General features: G+C 43.5%; 1 protein-coding gene across 4 annotated transcripts in view; it reads right to left on the reverse strand.

The window, feature by feature from the left end:
• myom2b (myomesin 2b) overlaps positions 1-18645 on the reverse strand; it is a 147300-nt gene that overhangs the window by 16209 nt on the left and 112446 nt on the right. For 3 of the 4 annotated variants that reach the window (XM_072251126.1, XM_072251129.1, XM_072251128.1), the window contains 8 exons: positions 16578-16665; positions 15543-15581; positions 14240-14345; positions 12679-12842; positions 11144-11180; positions 10980-11002; positions 10829-10884; positions 10152-10367 (listed from right to left, as the gene is read on the reverse strand). In XM_072251126.1, coding sequence (XP_072107227.1) covers positions 10152-10367; positions 10829-10884; positions 10980-11002; positions 11144-11180; positions 12679-12842; positions 14240-14345; positions 15543-15581; positions 16578-16665 — 729 coding nt within the window. Of the gene's footprint in view, positions 1-9543; positions 10368-10828; positions 10885-10979; positions 11003-11143; positions 11181-12678; positions 12843-14239; positions 14346-15542; positions 15582-16577; positions 16666-18645 lie in introns of those variants that run through there. The other variant, XM_072251130.1, reaches the window with a different exon arrangement.

Below are 18645 nucleotides of genomic sequence, written 5' to 3' on the forward strand. Positions count from 1 at the left end.
GTGTTGCACTTGAGGTTAGAAGAATGGGGGGCGGTGGTATCCCATTGAAACCTATTGAATAGTCTAGATATTGTGGATATGGAGAGAATGTTTCCTCTAGTGGAGAAGTCTCGGACCAGACATTGCAGACTCAGAGTATAGGGATATCCATTTAGAACAGAGATGAGGAGCAATTATTCAAGGATTGCTAGATTCTGGAATAGTTCTGGAGGAGTGGAACGTTACAAACGTCACTCCATTTTTTTTAAGAAGAGATAAGGAATTTCTTTAGCCAAAGTATCATGAATCTGTTGAAGTCATTGCCACAGACTCTTGTCGAAGCCAAGTCATTGGGTATACTTAATGGCCTGGATACTTGTAGTAGGGAATGGACATAACTGTGGCTCCAGGAAATTTGATTCTCTGGTAAAAAGATAATCCTAACATCATTTATCTCTGTGTGCCCTTCAGATGCACATTTTCTGTGAGCGTGGCAGGAAGGTTTGCAGAGTCTCCAGAGGACTGGCTCAACAGGGTGTAGCTGGGGACCTTGTTTCTCTTGTTGACTGTAGAGCTAAGGGTTGCATGCTGTAGGACTGAGGTGAGTTATTTTTCGCAGAGGGTAAGTGGTTTATTACTATCACATGTCATTTATTTAACCTTGCTTTTAACTAACATTTTTTATCTATTACTTTTATGTTTGCATTTATCCTGTTGTAAAGCACTTCGAATTACATTGTCTGTATGAAAAGTACTCTACAAATAGTTATTATAAGAGGTGGAGAAAGTGATGAGGCACAGATATAGTGGACATCAAGTGCCTTTTTCCCAGGGAAGCTGGGTGATTGGAGGAAATTATGGGGAGGATGCCTGAGTTAAGTTTTTTACACAGAGAGTCGTGAGTACATGGAACATGCTGCCGGGGGTCGTGATAGAGGCAGATACATTAGGGGCATTTAAGACACTCTTAGATAGGTACATGGATGATAGAATCATGGAGGGATGTGTGTGAGGGAAGAGTTAGACTGCTCTTAGATTAAATTAAGGTGTCAGCACATTTGGAGCTGAAGGACCTGGATTAAGCTGTGATGTTCTAGGTTCGATTTACTGCGATACAATCTAAAAACTTTTTTGTTTGTGTGCCATCCAGACAGATCATTGTAAATGTAAGTGCATTGAAACAGAACAAAAGAAACCCAAGTCAGTATGCAGAATATAGTGTGGCAGTTACAGAGAGAGTACATTGAAACAAATACGGTGCAAAAGATGTGGTAAAGTATATTGAGATAGTGAAGAGTTCATCTTTATCATGCAAGGTTCCTTTAAGGGTCTTATAACAGGGATTTGAAGCTACAGTATCCGTGACCATGATGTTATGTGTTTTCAAGCTTTTGTATCTTCCCTATGGGAGAAAGCAGAAGAGAGACTGTCCGGTCCTTAATTGTATTGGCTGCTTTCCCAAGGCAGTGGGAAGTGTAGACAGAGTCCATGAAGGGGAAGCTGGTTTCTGTGATAGACTGCGCTGTATTCACAACTCTCTTTGGTTTCTTATGGTTTCTTGCAGTGACCTGCAGACCAGTTGCCATAACAATCTGTGATATATCCAGCCAGGATGATTTCTATGGTGCATCTGTAGAAATTGGTGAGGGCTATCAGGGACATGCCAAACAAAGTGATGGACAAATATAGGTGCACCAAAAACTGACAAGAAAATTGTAAAGGATATTTAAACCACTAGATTGTAATTGAACACAAGCCAGGTCATGTTTACTTAAGACTGGTTTCAACAGCAGGGAAAGAAGACCAAAGGTAAATTGGGGTGGACCACTATGAGGTAGATAAAAGATCTTTGCTGTACAAGAGGTCCATTCATGAGTCTGCTTGAGATGACAAGTTACTACGACTAAAGGCAGTTTCTATCCTGCTGTTGTGAGACTTGTGAATAAACTTCTTACGTGATACAATGAACTCTTGATCTTCAATCTACCTTGATGGTGGAGCAGACTTGAAGAGCCTAATTCTGCTCCTAAATCTAATGACCATATCTACCTGTTATAAGAATATTGACTGTTATAAGACTATAAACCTACTTGTTATGAGACTATTGAACAGTCCCCCGAGTCTTGACCTTCCAATCCGCTGTATCTCACTGTGATCTTGTACCTTATTCTCCACTTGCACTTCACTTTCTCCATAAATGTACAACTATTATTCTACATTCTGTTATTGCTTTCCATCACCTCAATGTATTTGTGTATGGATTTTGTATGGATGACATCGAAGCATAAGCTTTATCCCAGTACCTGTGTCAAGTAAACCAGTACCCAGTGCAGCTGCCCACACTCCTGATTGAATTGGAGATAATCTCCAGGTTTGTTCATCATAGGTGGTGGTGAACCTCTGTGTTGATGCTCCTCCACAATGTCCCTCTAGTGCTCCAGTCCGGTCTGAGTCTATCCTCTTCTGCACAATGGTGGTAGGTCACCACATCATCTGGGATGTCCCATGTACATAGAAACATAGAAAATAGGTGCAGGAGCAGGCCATTTGGCCCTTTGAGCCTGCACCACAATTCAGTATGATCATGGCTGATCATCCAACTTAGAACCCTGTACCTGCCTTCTCTCCATACCCCCTGATTCCTTTAGCCACAAGGGCCATATCTAACTCCCTCCTAAATATCGCCAATGAACTGGCCAAAGGCTGGACTGTGACTCCTCTGACACTGCAGTGAAAACTTGTACCACAGTTGTAATGGACAGGTGAATGAGCCAAATGTCACTTGGTCAGGACAAAATCTCAGGTACATTTCTTCTATATCCCTCTGATCTACCCAGTTCCTTCTACACTGCCTTTTCCCACTATCCATCTTATCCATTCTCCACCCACCCACTCCATCTGCCCCTTGGCCACATACCCCTCCCACTGGGTCCGCTGCCCCCACTGTTCTCAACTGCCCTCCCCTCCTCCCTTATTTCATTCCATGCTCCACCTTCCTCTCCTATCAGATTCCACCATCTGCACCCATTACCTCCAGCCTCTGTCACTATTCCAATGTTCCCCTCCTCCATCTGTCTATCACCTCCTCACCTGGATCCAACCATCACCTTCCAGTGTCTGTCACTATTTCCACCCTTTCTTTATCCGTCTGCCTATCACCCAATCACCTCCCAGCCTCTGTCATTGTTCCCACCTTCCCTTCCTCCATCTGCCTATCACACGATCTCACCTGGATCCACCCCTCCCCTCACCTCTTTATACCGACTATCTCTCCTCTATCTCAGCCCGACTATCCATCCATTGACTGTGCAACTCACAGGCAATGATGGAGAAACTCAGCAAGTCAGGCAGCATCTATGGAGAGGAATAAACAGGGGATTTATTGCTGCTCTCTCTTCATTTCTAATCCTGGTGAAGTATCTCGGGCCCCAAATGACAACTATTTATTTCCCTCCATAGATGCTGCCTGACCTGCTGAGTTCCTCCAGCATTTTGTGTGTTGCTCTGGGTTTCTAGCATCTGCAGAATCTCTTGTTTATTGTAGTTTTGTTTGGATCTAACTTTGGTATTTATTGTCGGCAACAAAGTTCTTGCCCTCATTGTCCTATCAATAGGTTTGTGTATCACCAGTTCTCTTACACAACCCTTCCACGTACCTTCTCATGTTTTACTCATTCCAGAAAAGTCTATCCTCCTCGTTCTTTTAGTCTTACATACTGGTTTACAGGACCGGTAGGCTGTGTCCAGGGGAGGGTGTGCGTGCAGTGAGGTCCGTCATCATAATCTTGACATTAGTACAACAGTACTGTAGACTGAATAAGGAGCTGCTGGAGTGACAAGGTAACTCTTCTTGTTCAATGTTGTACCTCAGGGTCTTTTCACGAAACCCAGTGTGAAGACAATTATCTTCAACAGTGAACTTTTAAAAAGGAGTCTTTATCCTCAATGATGTGGAGATGTGTGAATCAGGACAGTGAGTACAGGAGTTATGATGTTACGTTGAAGTTATACGAGACTTTATGAGGCTGAATTTTGAGCGCTGTTGCAGTTCTAGTCACTTACCTAAAAAAAAAATGTTTGAAAGACTACAGAGAAAATTCACGGGGATGTTGCCGGGACTTGGGGATCTTGAGTTATGGGGAAAGGTTGAATAGGTTAGGACTCTATTCGAGGAGTGTAGGAGAATGAGGGGAGATTTGATAGAGGTGTACAAAATTGAGAGGTGTCAATAGGGTGATGCTTTTGCCTTCGGGCTCGATGAGACTTGAACTAGAGGTCATAGGTTTAGGGTGAAAGGTGAAATACTTAGGGAGCACCTAAGGGGGATTTCTTCACTCAGAGGGTGGAACGAGCTGTCACTGGAAGTGGTGGATACAGGTTCAATATCAACATTTAAAATAAGTTTGGATAAGTACACGGACAGGAGGGCTATGGTTGGGTGCGGTTAGATAGGACTAGGCAGATCAGCATGACTAGATGGGCCGAGAGGCCTGTTTCTGTATTATATTGTTGCATGGCTCCATGGTAAGTGTAATGTATTCTTCAAAGAATTCAAGCTGAAGTTCGGTTGCTTGGCTCAATGATTGAAATTTACTCATCCTCATTGTGACCAACAGCCTTTGTGGGAAAATACAACGTGCTCAAGTGCAAGTGCACTGATATCCAGCTGGTGTCATGGAGTCAGACGGCATGGAAACAGGTCCTTTAGCCCAACTTGTCTATGCCTGGCAAGGTGCCCACTAAAACACATTCTAGTTGCCCGCATTTGGCCCATATCCCTCTAGCTCCCCCTATCCACTTACCTGTAATTATCCAAATGTCTTCCAAACTTGAGAATGAATCTGCCTCAACCACTTCCTTTGGCAGCTCCTCAGGTCCATGTTAATTTTTTCCCTTCCCACCATAGACCTGTCCCTTTTGGTTTTTGGTTTCCTTTTCACTCTGTGTGCATTCACCCTATCTATGCCTCTCGTGATTTTATATACCTCTTTAAGTCACTCCTTGGCGTCCAACAAATAAAGACCCAGCTTGATGAACCTCTCCCTGTAACTCAAGCTCTTGACTCCTGGCAGCATCATTATAAATCTTCCCTGCAGTATTTTTTACAAGTCTTATACCTGGAAGAGGTTGACCAAAACTGTACCCAGTACTCCAAATGTGGCTTCACTAACATCCTGTTCAGCTCCACCATGACCTTCCAATTCCTGTACTCAGAGCCCTTACCGATAAAAGCAGATGTCCCAGACATCATCATCTTCACCCTGTCTACGATGCCATTATCGGGGAACCGTGTACTGTACCTGAACTCCTGAGTCTTTGACCAGAGCATTATCAGGAAGGAGGTGGTGAGTTCTTATTGGGACGTCCTGATCGCCAGAATTTTGATCAACTCTAATGCTACTCTGCCATGGGATACAGGCCCTTCGACCCACTGAGTCCATACTGACCATCAACCCCCACTTACACTTATCCTACATTCATTACCCTTTTCCTTTATCTCCGTATTCCCATGAATTCCCACAAATGCCACCCTTCGCCTATGAGCTGTGGGCAATTTACAGTGGCGAATTTATCCACGGATTCTGCATGAGTTGCGATCTGAGAGGAAAGCGGAGCACCTGGGCAAGCCCGTGTGATTCACGGGGAAATCATATAAACTGCACACAGATAGCACCACAGGTCAGGATCAAAGCTGGGTCTCTGGTGCTCGGAAGCAGTGGCTCTACCCCCTGTGCTGTGGTGGTGGGAAGCTGGATAGATGGGGAGAAGGATCTGGACTGAGGCTGAAGGAATAGTTCTGAAGGTAGGCCAGCTCCTCATGATCAACTGTGATTCAGGATCACAGAAAAAATCTGGGAAAATTTAACATTTCAGACCCTTAACAAGGTGCTACTTTAAATAATATGTTGTTCTTGCCAACAACACCCATGCACCATCAGTCCACAGGACATGACACTCAGGAATTTGGGCTATATTTTTTTTTGTGTGTGTATGTTTACTGCTGTCTTATATGTGCTTTTAGTTGTGTATGACTCTAGTTTCGGTGTTTTGCTTCTCGGCCCCGGAGTAACACTATTTTGTTTGGCAGTATTCATGTATAGTTGAATGACAATTAAACTTGAACTTTTGTATGAAACAAGTTAATGGGTTGCTCTGCTAACCTGAACATTAACCTGTCATTTAATTTAAGAAATAAGGCATAAAAGATTAAAATATTCAATTTGACGCCTTAACTGAAACATCTTTGTATCAAAGACCATGTGAAATGGTTTTTGCCAATGTGAACCATTTGTTGCTCATACAGCGAGGCTATCAGATTGTGAAACACACAAAGCTGGAGGACCTCAGTAGGTCAGGCAGCATTCACGGAGGGAAATAACCAGTCAATGTTTTGGCTGAGGCCCTTCGTCAGGCGTGATGACTCTGAACTTTATACAGTCCTTTAGTCTGATCCCACGTGTTGGGGTTTCTGTGGTCTGTATGAAACTGTGATTTAAAGCCTGAGGGAGAGGCTGGTGAAGGGTCACAAGTCCATCCTGTCCCAGGTAAAACAACTGAGGTGAGGAAAGATGAGGGTGGGAGGCTAGGTGAATTCTGGTGAGTATGATCACCTTGGTCCTTGTGAAATTTAGTCTGATGGTTTGGTTTTGTTCTGTGACTCACTCAATGGTTTCTCCTCATTTTTAAGTAAGGTTCCGGAGACCCTGTGGACTCCAGCAATGGTTCAAGTCAACAATCTGTGCGTTTGCACCACCCATGCGAGAACAGCAGTGGGCGAACCAAGAAGCCTCAGGTAAAATGAGGGGATCATTGAAGGTGTATGGATCACATGTTTAAATGTTAAACGCATGATTCCACAAACACCGCTCCAGATGCAGTGGAGCCCTGCCATACCCTGTACTGGGGACGTCCCATCACCAGGACTCCTGTGATGGCAGAAGGTGATTCACCACCACCTTCTAAAGGGAAAGGATATCAAAATCATGAGGGGCATAGGAATGGTTATGAGCAATGAAAGAAAAACAGTTTCTGGTGAAAATAGATTTACCCTTTTAACCTATCTCTGTTCTTGGAAGTTCAGAATGATTGTGTCATCTCAGAAGTAAAAGCTTCCACTGTCATAGAACATTGCCGTACAGTACAGGCTGTTCAGCCCACAAAGTAATACTACTACTACTATGCTGACTCAGGCCTAGGGGGCCGGCGAAGTAATGCTGACACTTTAACCTACACTATCAAATTAACTCTTCCCTCCGACATAGCCCTCCATTTTTCTATTATCTAATCTAACCTAAGAGTTTCTTAAATGCTGCTTATGTATCTGCCTCTACCACCACCTCTAACAGGGCATTCCATGCACTTACTACTCTGTGTTAAACAAAACTTACCTCTGACATCCCCCGCGAGAGTTTCCTTCAATCACCTTTATGTTATGCCTCTCGAATTAGCCGTTTCCACCCTGGGAAAAAGTCTCTGGCTGTCCACCAGATCTATTCCTCTTTTCATCTTGTACACCTCTCTAAAGTTACTTCTCATCCTCCTTCCTTCCAAAAAGAAAAGGCCTTCTGACGAAGAGTCTTGGCCCAAAACATCGGCTCAATATTCCTTTCCATAGATGCTGCCTGACCTGCTGGTTCCTCCAGCACTGTGTATGTGTGTGTGTGTGTGTGTGTGTGCGTCACATTACTCTGGATTTCCAGGCATCTGCAGAATCTCTTGTGTTGAGAGCTCACGCAACCTTTCCTCGTAAGTCCCTCCAATACAGACAGCATCTGGGTAAAGTTTCCACTAACTTCCTATAATGAATGACCAGAACTGAACACAACACTTCAAGTATTTTATGTTTTTTTGTCAATCATTTAAAGGATCTGTGTTTGCTGAGGAACGTGCAAGATGCACTAAGATTGAGAGAGGTTTTGGCAGATTGTCCTTCGGGGTAGGGAAGTCAGAAAGGATTGTAGGGTGGAAGTGCTGGAGTCATACAGTATGGAAACAGACCCTTTGGCCCAACTTGTCCCTGCCAACCAAACTGCCTGCATTTACTGTCCACATACCTCCCAAGAGTCTGTTAAATGTTGTTAATATATCCTTCTCAACCTCTTCCTCTCTCATATACCCACTACTCTCCGTGTGGACATATTGCCCCTCTGTGTGGACTTTTAAATCTTTATGCTCTTTCTCTAAACCTATGCCCTCTAGTTTTAAAATCCCCTACCCTGGGGCAAAGACAATTGTGATTCACCATCTCTGAGCCCCTCATGATTATTTATATCTCTGTAAGGTCAGCCCTCAGTCTGCTGCACTGCAGGGAAATCATTCCCAGCCTATCTAGTCTCTACTCATCTGCCAGGCCATCTAGCCCCAGTAATAATGTTTTCTGCATTCTTTCCAGCATAATGGCATCAGGGTGACCAGATCTGCAAGTGTGGTCTCAGCAAGGGCTTGGAGAGCTGTATCGTGATGTCACAACTCCTGCATTCTTTGACTGGACCAATAAAGGTAAGCGTGCCAAATGCCTTCATCATCACCTTGTCTGCCACTGTTGCTGCTTTTAGGGAACAAGGAGATCCCTCTGTCTCCTTGTTCTACCACATTCTCTGTACCCTGCCATTTACGGTGTAGGTCCCCCGGTTTAATTTCCCAAAATCTAATACTCTGCATGTGTCCAAGTTAAACTGTGTCTGCCATTCCTTGACCCACTTTCCCAGTTCATCCAGATATTGCTGTAGTTCATGTGGCACACTTCTGGTCACAGGCCTCCAGTCTGTTAGCAACCCTCCAGCAACATCCTCTGCCTCCTTCCACCAAGCCTCTTTTGTCTAGCTCCTATATGATCTCGCCCAATCCAGAAGAGTTTAAATCCTCCTGTGACTATAGAAAAATCTTCCCACCAGGATACTGATCCCCCTCGTATAGGTTATCTCTGCCCCAGAAGAGATCCCAAAAACCTGCATTTTCCTCCTATTCCAGCCCTTCCAAGCATGTGTACCAGAGTAATCCAGAGATTTCAGCCTTTCCTTCACATCCTGTTTATACCTTCTGCCTAGCTCTCTGTATGCACTCTGCAGGACCCAATTCCTTTTGTACTTATGTCATTGGTTCCAATGTACACAACAATCTCTGGCTCTTCTCCCTCCCCCTTAAGAATGCTCTGCAGTCACTCAGAGACATCCTCAACTGCAAGGGACACACTATCCTGGTCCTGTTTTTGTCCACAGAACCCCCCCCCCCCCGCCATTTTGAAATATCAACTATTTATTTCTACAGATGCTGCCTGACCTGCTGAATTCCTCCAGCATTTTGTGTGTTACTATCCAGTATTCCAGATTGTTTTTATATTCTGAACCTCCTCAGAGCTCCCCAGGAAATCCTTACAGTGAGAATGACTAAGGTTAAGAATTCAATCAGTTACTGAAGGTACACTGCCTGGGCTCACTGCTTTCACCCAGACATGTTACTGTGCTGTTGCTGACTTTAGTGATCCTGTTAATGTCATCGCTTTTTGTTAAGGTAATGTGTGACTCTGCAAGCAGAATTTGAGTCAGTGGGAGACAGAAACACAAGTGAGGGTTAAACATTGCCATGAAAGGCATTTTTTATTGATGCAAAGCACGACAAACAAAAAACGAGATTAGTCGAGTAAGGTGATACGGAGGGAGTGAGTCGCAGCCATGGGTTGGTGGTAGCTGGTTTTGTTGTAACAATTGATTTGGAAGGGTGTGAGATTAATATTATTCCCTTCTCAGTAGGTACAACGTTACTGCCACGTGGTGCATTTACAAACTGTATTTCTCTAAACAGCCGAGGAAAGGCAAAATTCAGCAAGGAGACTATAGTGGAATATTTGTGCTCTGGTACTCCCTGGTTTTGTAGGGCAGTTGATTAACACTAAACTGGTAAATGAGTGATTTTTGCCAACAACCCATCAGGAGGGCCAGAGCAAAGAAATTCCTCCAACTGACCTGACATTTGAACACCATCCAAAGAATGATTGACACTTCTACTCCTAGAGTTTATATTTTCTATGTTAAGCTTCACGGGTAATTATTCACTGCAGTTCATGCTATGTTTACAATAGGTCATCACTTTCTCCTGGCAGGTTTGGAGGCTGGTGAAAGGACAACCCCTTTCTTCACCTCAGGTATTGCCTCTCCATGTTTGTAGACACTTACAGTGACATCAATCGTTTCACCACCGTACTTGTTCCTGACATTAATGCTGTATTTCCCAGAATCCTCTGTGGTGACGCATTTGATGGTGAGGGAGGCAAACTTCCCCTGTTCGAGGGTCGCAGTGTGGTGGTCATTCATTTCCAGGTCTCTGTCATTCTTCAACCAGGTCACCTCAGGAATTGGGTTTCCAAATACGGTGGACGTGAGGCTCAGTGTCTGGAGCACACAAGTAAGTTTATGTCAACAATCCTTCATAACATTTACTGCTGCAGTGGTGTGGGAGCACCAGGTTAAGCTAAAACACAGACAAGAGGCAGTAGCTATCAGAACCTGGACCCATAAACAAACTGCTACAGAAAGTCAGGTTCATCTTCTTACCTCCATGGATGTTGCTCAATGTGCTGAGTTCCTGTAGCAGTTTGTCTCTCTTCTGTAACACACACGGAATTCTGAAGCTTAGCCAGCATTCATGGTGGGGAATAAACAACTGATGTTTTGTGCCAAGACCCTTAATTAGGACTGTTTATTTCCCTTCATAGATGCTGCCTGCTCTGCCGTGTTCCTCCAGCAATTTGTGTATGTTGTTCTGCTCTGGATTTCCAGCATCTGCAGAATCTTATAATCTCCCTGCCTCTCACCCCCTCCCATCTCTCTCCCTTATGACCCACACCTCATACCTTGCCTTCCATTATGGTGACCACATCAGGCAATCCGCCTAAAACTTTGCCACGATCTAGGAGGGAGAGGGAATCAATGTGAAACCATTCACTCTGTGTGAACTGTATAATTTCACTGCGATTGAATAAGGAACACTTTCTGGATACTTACTCTTTTCTGCAAAAGCTGCGGCTCTGTAAATGAGAATGAGAATAAAGATAATTCAATAAAGTGTAATTGATAAGCTCAACATTTTACAAGCATGACTGAAACATCACAAATATGAATGAGCAGGCAGTCCTGCAGTGAAATATTTTTAGGACATTAGAACTTACTTGAGTCTCTGGAATTCATTATATGCTTCAGTGTAAGCTGCAAAGTAATCAGAGAGAGGTCTTAGCACAAGATAATGCTCCAGGTGTATCAAACTGTACATGTTCAGTGCAGTAGATATGTAGCAACAATCCACGAGTTCATAGAACAGTAGAGCACAGGAACAGGTCCATCAACCCACTATGTTGTACCAACCATAATAAATTATCAATTAAATGGCCAACTAATCCCCTCTGCCTGAACAATATCCATATCCTTCCATTTTCCTCACATTTATGTACCCATCTAAACATCTCTTAAAAGTGTCTAATTCTAGGCACTCACCACTGTTTTTAAAAAAAAAAACTTGCCGCTCACATCTCCTTTGAGATTACTGCTTCTAACCTTAAATGCATGCCCTCTGGTATTAGACAATTCAACCCTGAGGAAAACAATACAGTCTGTCTCTGCCTCTCATAATCTTATGAACCTCTATCGGATCTTCCCTCAGCCCCTGCCGCTCCAGAGAAAACAACCAATGTTTGTCTAATGTCTCATTATAGCACAAACCCTCTAATCCAGACAGCAACCTGGTAAACCTCTTCTGTACCCTCTCCAAAGCCTCAACATCCTTCCTATAATAGACTGACCAGAACTATATGCAATACTCCAGCTGCAGCCTAACTAGAGTTTTATAAAGCTACAATATAACTGCCTGATTTTTAAACTCAGTGCCTCAACTAATAAATGCAAGCATGTCATATGCATCATTAACCTCCGATCAATCTGTGCAGCCACCTTCAGGGAACTATGAACTTGGACCCCCAAATCTCTCTGCTCCTTAACAATGTACTGTCTCTGAACATTTGACCTGCCAAGGTGCAACACTTCACATTTGTCCAGGTTAAACTCCATCTGACATCTCTCTGCCAATATCTGCAACTGATCTATATTCTGCTAGTCATCTACAGTATCCACAAAACCATCAATCTTTATATCATCTGCAGACTTACTAACCTACTCATCTACATTTTCTTCCAGGTCATTTATAAACCTTACAAGCAGCAGATCCCTGTTGAACACCACTAATCATAGACCTCCAGCTAGAATAAATTCCTTCGATTACTACCCTCCGTCTTCTTTGGGCAAGCCAGTTCTGAATCCAAATGGCCGATTCACCATGGATCCCATGCACCTTCATCTTCTGGATGAGCCTCCCATAAGGAACCTTCTCAAACTCCTTTCTAAAATCCACATGTCTGCCTTCATCAATCTTCCTTGTCACTTCATCAAAAATCTCAGAGTAACACACACAAACTACTGGAGGAACTCAGCAGGTCAGGCAGCAGCTATGGAGAGTAATAAACAGTTGACGATTCGGGCCGATGAAAGGTCTCTGCCAGAAACATTGAATGCTTTTTCATTTCCATAGATGCTGTCTGACCTGCTGAGTTCGTCCAGCATCTGCAGAATGTCCTGTGTTTATGGAGATCGGCTTAACCTGGCAGAGCGAACACCCAGCACTCACATCAACGGACATTCACAAGCAATGCCTTACCCTCTCCCGACAGGTCCAGGTTCCGTTTGTAAGAGGTTTTGCCGTCAAAGATCTCCATGGTGTATTTGCCCTTGTCTTTCTCCGTGGGTTCACAGACCTGCATCCAAACCTGGTCGTTACTTCCACCAATTCTCATCTTTTCAGATGAAGCAATCTTCGAATCTCTGGAGGAAAACAGTGACAACAACATTGACAACAACAGTCTGGAAAGAGGGCCTTCAGCCAACTCACCCAGACTGACTGTCTTGCCTTTCAACACCAGCCCCATTTGCCCATGTAACTCCAAATATTTCCAATCCAAGTACCTTTTAAATGTCGTACCCGTCTCTACACCTTCCTCTGGAGGCCTGTTCCACATTCCCACCACCCTCTTGTTCAACAGAGTTTTCCTCATCTCCCCTCCAACCAATTACTTAAAACCTGTGGTTCCAGATTTGTGTGCCCACTGTTGAGTGAAATGGGTGCTGTTATAGGAAAGATGTGGTTAAATTATAAGGAGTGCAGAGAAGATGTACCAAGATGTTGCCAGGAATAGAGGCCTGAGTTATAGGGAGAAGCCAGGTCTTTATTCTTTGGAACGTATGACAAAGAAGGGTAACTTTAGAGGAATGTTTAAAATTATGCAAGGCGTAGATAAGGTGGATGGTAAAGGTCTTTTTCTCAGGGTAGGGGAGACCAGAATTAGGGTGTGATTTAAAAGGGACCTTACGAGCAACTTTTTGACAGAGGGTGGTGACTTTATGGAATAGGCTGCCAGGGGAGGTGGTTGAGGCAGGTACGAAAGTGTCATTGAAGAAGAACTTGGCCAGGTGCTTGGTGGGATAAGGGCTGAACACAGGAAATTGAGACTTGATGGATGGGCACTGTGGTTGTCATGGACTGGTTGGGCAAAGGACCTGTGTCTCTGCTGGATAGTCATAGTCATACTTTATTGATCCCGGGGGAAATTGGTTTTCGTTACAGTTGCACCATAAATAATAAATAGTAATAGAACCATAAATAGTTAAATAGTAATATGTAAATTATGCCAGTAAATTATGAAATAAGTCCAGGACCAGCCTATTGGCTCAGGGTGTCTGACCCTCCAAGGGAGGAGTTGTAAAGTTTGATGGCCACAGGCAGGAATGACTTCCTATAACGCTCTGTGCTGCGTCTCTGGTTGAATGTATTCCTGTGCCCAACCAGTACATTATTAGTGGATGGGAGACATTGACCAAGATGGCATGCAACTTAGACAGCATCCTCTTTTCAGACACCACCGTGAGAGAGTCCAGTTCCATCCCCACAACATCACTGGCCTTACGAATGAGTTTGTTGATTCTGTTGGTGTCTGCTACCCTCAGCACACAACAGCAAACACGATAGCACTGGCCACCACAGACTCGTAGAACATCCTCAGCATCACTCTCGATGACCTCCAGCTTCTCAAAATTTCAGCTCCAAACTGCTTGTTCAGAGATTACTGCACTTGGTGAGCAGACAGTCACGGCGAGTTTGCATGCTAACACAGAACATTCAGCATTTATTTCCCATACGTGATCTACCGCTCCCAAGCACGTACTTGTGATACCAGAAAACCTTCATATCCTCCATGTAGTACTTCAGGAAGGACAAGATCCTTATTCCTTCTGGGGTGCACTTTATCTTCAGCTCAGAAGCAGACAGCCCTAGAGGTTAACGTACCTTAAATTAGTACCCCCCACGCACTGGTTTGACGATGCATGCTATCATTTCCCTCAGTTCACAGGAAGTTAATGCCAGGTTAAAAATATGACTAAAATTTCACAACACGTGTTGTCGATAAGCCCATTTTGAAATATTCAGTAGGCACAGCAAGCGGTTAGGGCACTGAGGAGTGTGGTAGAACAGAGGGGTCTGCATACAGATCCATAATTCCATGTAAGTCACATCACAAGTAGATAGGGTGTTTACGAAAGCTTTTGGCACATTGGCCAATCAAAGTATCGAGTACAGGAATTGGGAAGTTATGTCAAAGTTCTATAAGATGTTGGTGAGGCCAAATTTGGAGTACTGTGTGAAGTTCTGGTCATCTACTTACAGGGAATATTGAAAGAGTACAGAGAAAATTTACAAGGATATATCCAGAGCTTCAGGTGCTTAGTTATAGGGAAAGGTTGAGTAGGTTAGGACTTTAATCTCTAAAGCATAGTAATATGAAGGGAGATTTCATAGCGGTATACAAAATTATGAGTATAGATAGGGCAAATACAAGCAGGTATTTTCCACTGAGGTTGGGTGAGACTAGACCTGAGGTCATGGGCTAAGGCTGCAGGTGAAATAGCTACAGGAAACCTGAGGGGGAGCTTCTTCGCTCAGATGGTAGTGAGTTGTTTGATTTCAACATTTAAGAGAAGTTTGGATGGGAGGGGTATGGATGGCTATAGTCCAGGTGCGGGTTGATGGGACGAGGCAGAATAATATTTGGGCACAGACCAGATGTGTTGAAGGACCTGCTTCTGCATTGGTTGTGCTCTTCTGTTTAATGCTGCAGGCTGACTTTGCAGAAACGTCTGCCCACTTTCCAGAAGCCCCATCCAATGGGCTTCTCAACCCGTGCAGCACAGTGGGTAGAGCCGCTGCCTTCCCACTCCGGAGACCCGGGTTTGATCCTGACAACGGGATCGTAGGCTTCGGGTTTCCAACCATGGAGGGTCAGTGAGTCAAGCAGCCACTGTAAACCATCCAAGCGTACAGGTGAGAGCTAAAATCTTGGGGGAGTTGATAGAAACGTGGGAAGAATAAACTGAGATTGATGCGCGAGTGGTCGACGGTGGGTACTGAGTTAATGGACCAAAGGGCTGTGGGACTCTCTGACAGAATAAGTTGGAAATAGCAACACTTACCACTGATTCTGCTGATCTCCTGAACAATCTCCTCGTACACTGCAAGAGGGAGAGGATTACATATTTTTCTATTGGTTACAGATCTGAACATTTAATGTAGCTGTATACAAACCTATCCATTTCAGATTCAGATTTCTTAATCACAAGTACATCAAAACATACAGTGAAATACATCATTTGCATTAACAACCAACTCAACCAAGGATGCACTGGGGGAGGCCCAAAAGTGTTTCCACATATTCCAGTCACCAACATAGCATGTCCAAAATGGCACACCCTAAATGCTGGAAGAAATCATTAGGTCAGGCAGCATCTATGCAATATTTCAGACCAAAATGTCAACTCTTTATTCCTCACCATAGATGCCACCTGACCTAATGAGTTCCTCCAGAATTTTGTGCGTGTTCTTCTGGATTTCCAGCATCTTGAGAATTCTTTGTGTATATGACATGCCCAGAATGCTCAGCAGTATAACACTTAAGCCCTTCCCCTCCACCCAGTCATACACAAACAGCCTCTAACCCCAGAACAGGCTGCCTCTGGGCTTCCAACCACAGTCATTGGCCTCATATTCACATACTTACAGATATTGGGCCTCATGTTGACCTTTAATCCAATCTTCAGACCTCACTGACCACTGGATATTAGCCCCAGGGCTCACTGATCATGGGAATTTGACCTCTTGGCCTCAATCTCCAGACTTTCACAGACCTGGGATGGTCTCGTCCCTTCATCTGGGGTTTAAACATGGAACTGTGAGCATCCATTCAGCTCCACAGATGCTGCCTGAACCACTGAATTCCTGTAGGAGCCTGTGTGTTGCTCTGGATTTCAGCATTCGCCCTGGCTGGTGTTCCCAGTGGTTCACATGGGTGCCGAGATGATCTCACTCTCTTTCCGCCCCGCACATGGTATCTCAGAGGTCTGTTCCCATCCCAATCCCACACACTTCTGTACCCCAGTGATTGGACAATGTTCTAGCCCCCATGGCTCAGACAAATGCCCCTGACTGGGGATGGACAGAAAAAGTCCTACCTTTCCCAGCCACTTCCAGTACGGAGGTATCTTGACCTTTCTCATCCTTCAGTGTCATCTGGTATTCACCCATGTCCTTCTTGGAGAACTAAATGAATAAAAAATGACTTCATTATCAATGGTAGGTAACGTTCTCCCACCTTGGCACCATCTAGTGCAGTGGCCACACACAGTGCTCTGTTGTAACATCCCAACTCTGCCAGGAGAACTGATGGAGGCCAGGGGAGGGGGGGGGGGTTGGCTGGGGAATGGAGACAATATGAAGGAACTGATTTTTCTGAGTGCCAGTACATAAACACAATCATGAGATCAGAACATGTAGGCTCGATATCACGTGTAATCCATTATTCCACATTCCACGACACCATCTGAAAAAAGCTATCAACAGGGGTATTAACTACCAAACTACTCCATTAACTAGCATTACTCCAGTCTGATTATTTCCTGACTCAGTCACCACTTGCATGGATCTAAAAATCTATTTTTACTTAAACTAACAATGCATAATAATTAGTCAAAGTCAAAAAAATTATGCTGCATCTTACGTAGTGTATTTAATATTTCAGTAATATTGTAAATATATTGTTTGATTAAGCATTCTTTGATAATTTACATAATTCATTATGGGTTATTTGCAAGAAGTACAGGAATAGAATATGTCATCACACCACCATGTCTCATGTGAGCGCCTCACTAAAAAAGAAACTACATAGTTAAAGTGTCCTGGCTCCTCTGCTTATTCTTTCAATTAGTTCCTGGAGTTATAAAACATAACAGTGGTGATGAGGAAGTTGAGAAATGAACCTGAGACAATGACCTATCTATTGAAGTGCAGTATGATTTTTTTCAGAAGGGGTGAGAGACATTCCAGTTTTTAAAAAAAGGCAGAAAATGGATGAAATTAACAAGCAACGAGTACTGCCATGGGTTCATAAACATTGAGCACTGGGTAATGAATGATATAAAGGAGAAATGGCTGGTTATATCAGAAAGATGGATGCATTTGATTGCACAATAGATAACTGAATGATGTACACCGAAGGAATTTAGCAATATTTTGAAGCAAGTGAAATAGCCAGTGTTGCTGAGTGCAATGAGTGGAAAAACATACAGTTTGCTTATAAGTTTAACTGCTCCAAGCAAACCAGTCAAAAATAGCTTTGCTGATATCGGGAATGTAATGCAGGAACATTTAGAACCAAAGCCATTGTTGATTGCAGAAAACTTTAGGTTTTATCAGAGGAATCAAATGGAAGGGGAGTCCATTTCAGCCTGTGTAGCTGAATTGAAGAAATTGTTTAGTTTGTGGAATCTTCAAGAAAGCATTCAGAATGACTCCCAACTGAAGCACAATGGACAATTAACAGAACAGCTGAAATCACAGTATCAATGGAAACTGCAGCCAGAGACACAATTGAGTTGCAATCAGGAATGAAACTGAAACTGAACATGAACAAAATTTCAATGTCCAAACAGAAACCTGCCTGGCCAAACAAATTGTGATACATTTGTGGCAGTGGCTTGCAAACACCAGACCAATGCAAGTTTAAAGGCTAAGCATGCAGAAAATGCAACAAAATTGGACATGGAGAAGAGAAAAAGGTAAAAAAAAAAAAACTCAGTTTCAAAAAGAGCACTAATCTATATGTAGTTGATGAAAACTCTGATAATCATGAGAGTGAGATAGGAATGGGGTAGCCTTGAGATTTATAATGTGAAAACTAACAAGAGACAAGCAATATGGTTTACATCAGAAGTGAACAGAAAATTAATTAAAATGAAATTGGACACTGGCTTGGCTGTTTCAGTCATTCCACAAAATCAAGGATACTGAACTAAAGCCTGCAAATGTCCAACTAAGAACTTAAACTGGAGAAAAGATAACTCCTGTGGGAATTACATATATAACAGTGAAGTACAACAACCAACAAGCCACATTGGGCTTGTATGTGGTAAAAACAGGAGGCCCAGCATGTGGGCCTGTGATTGGTTGAGACAACTACAACCTGACTGACGATCCTTCCACCATTTAAATGCCACATCCCCTGCAAACAGGTCAAGTGAAAGC

This window comes from Mobula birostris, chromosome 2 (assembly GCF_030028105.1).
Source record: "Mobula birostris isolate sMobBir1 chromosome 2, sMobBir1.hap1, whole genome shotgun sequence".
NCBI classification, from domain to species: domain Eukaryota; kingdom Metazoa; phylum Chordata; class Chondrichthyes; order Myliobatiformes; family Myliobatidae; genus Mobula; species Mobula birostris.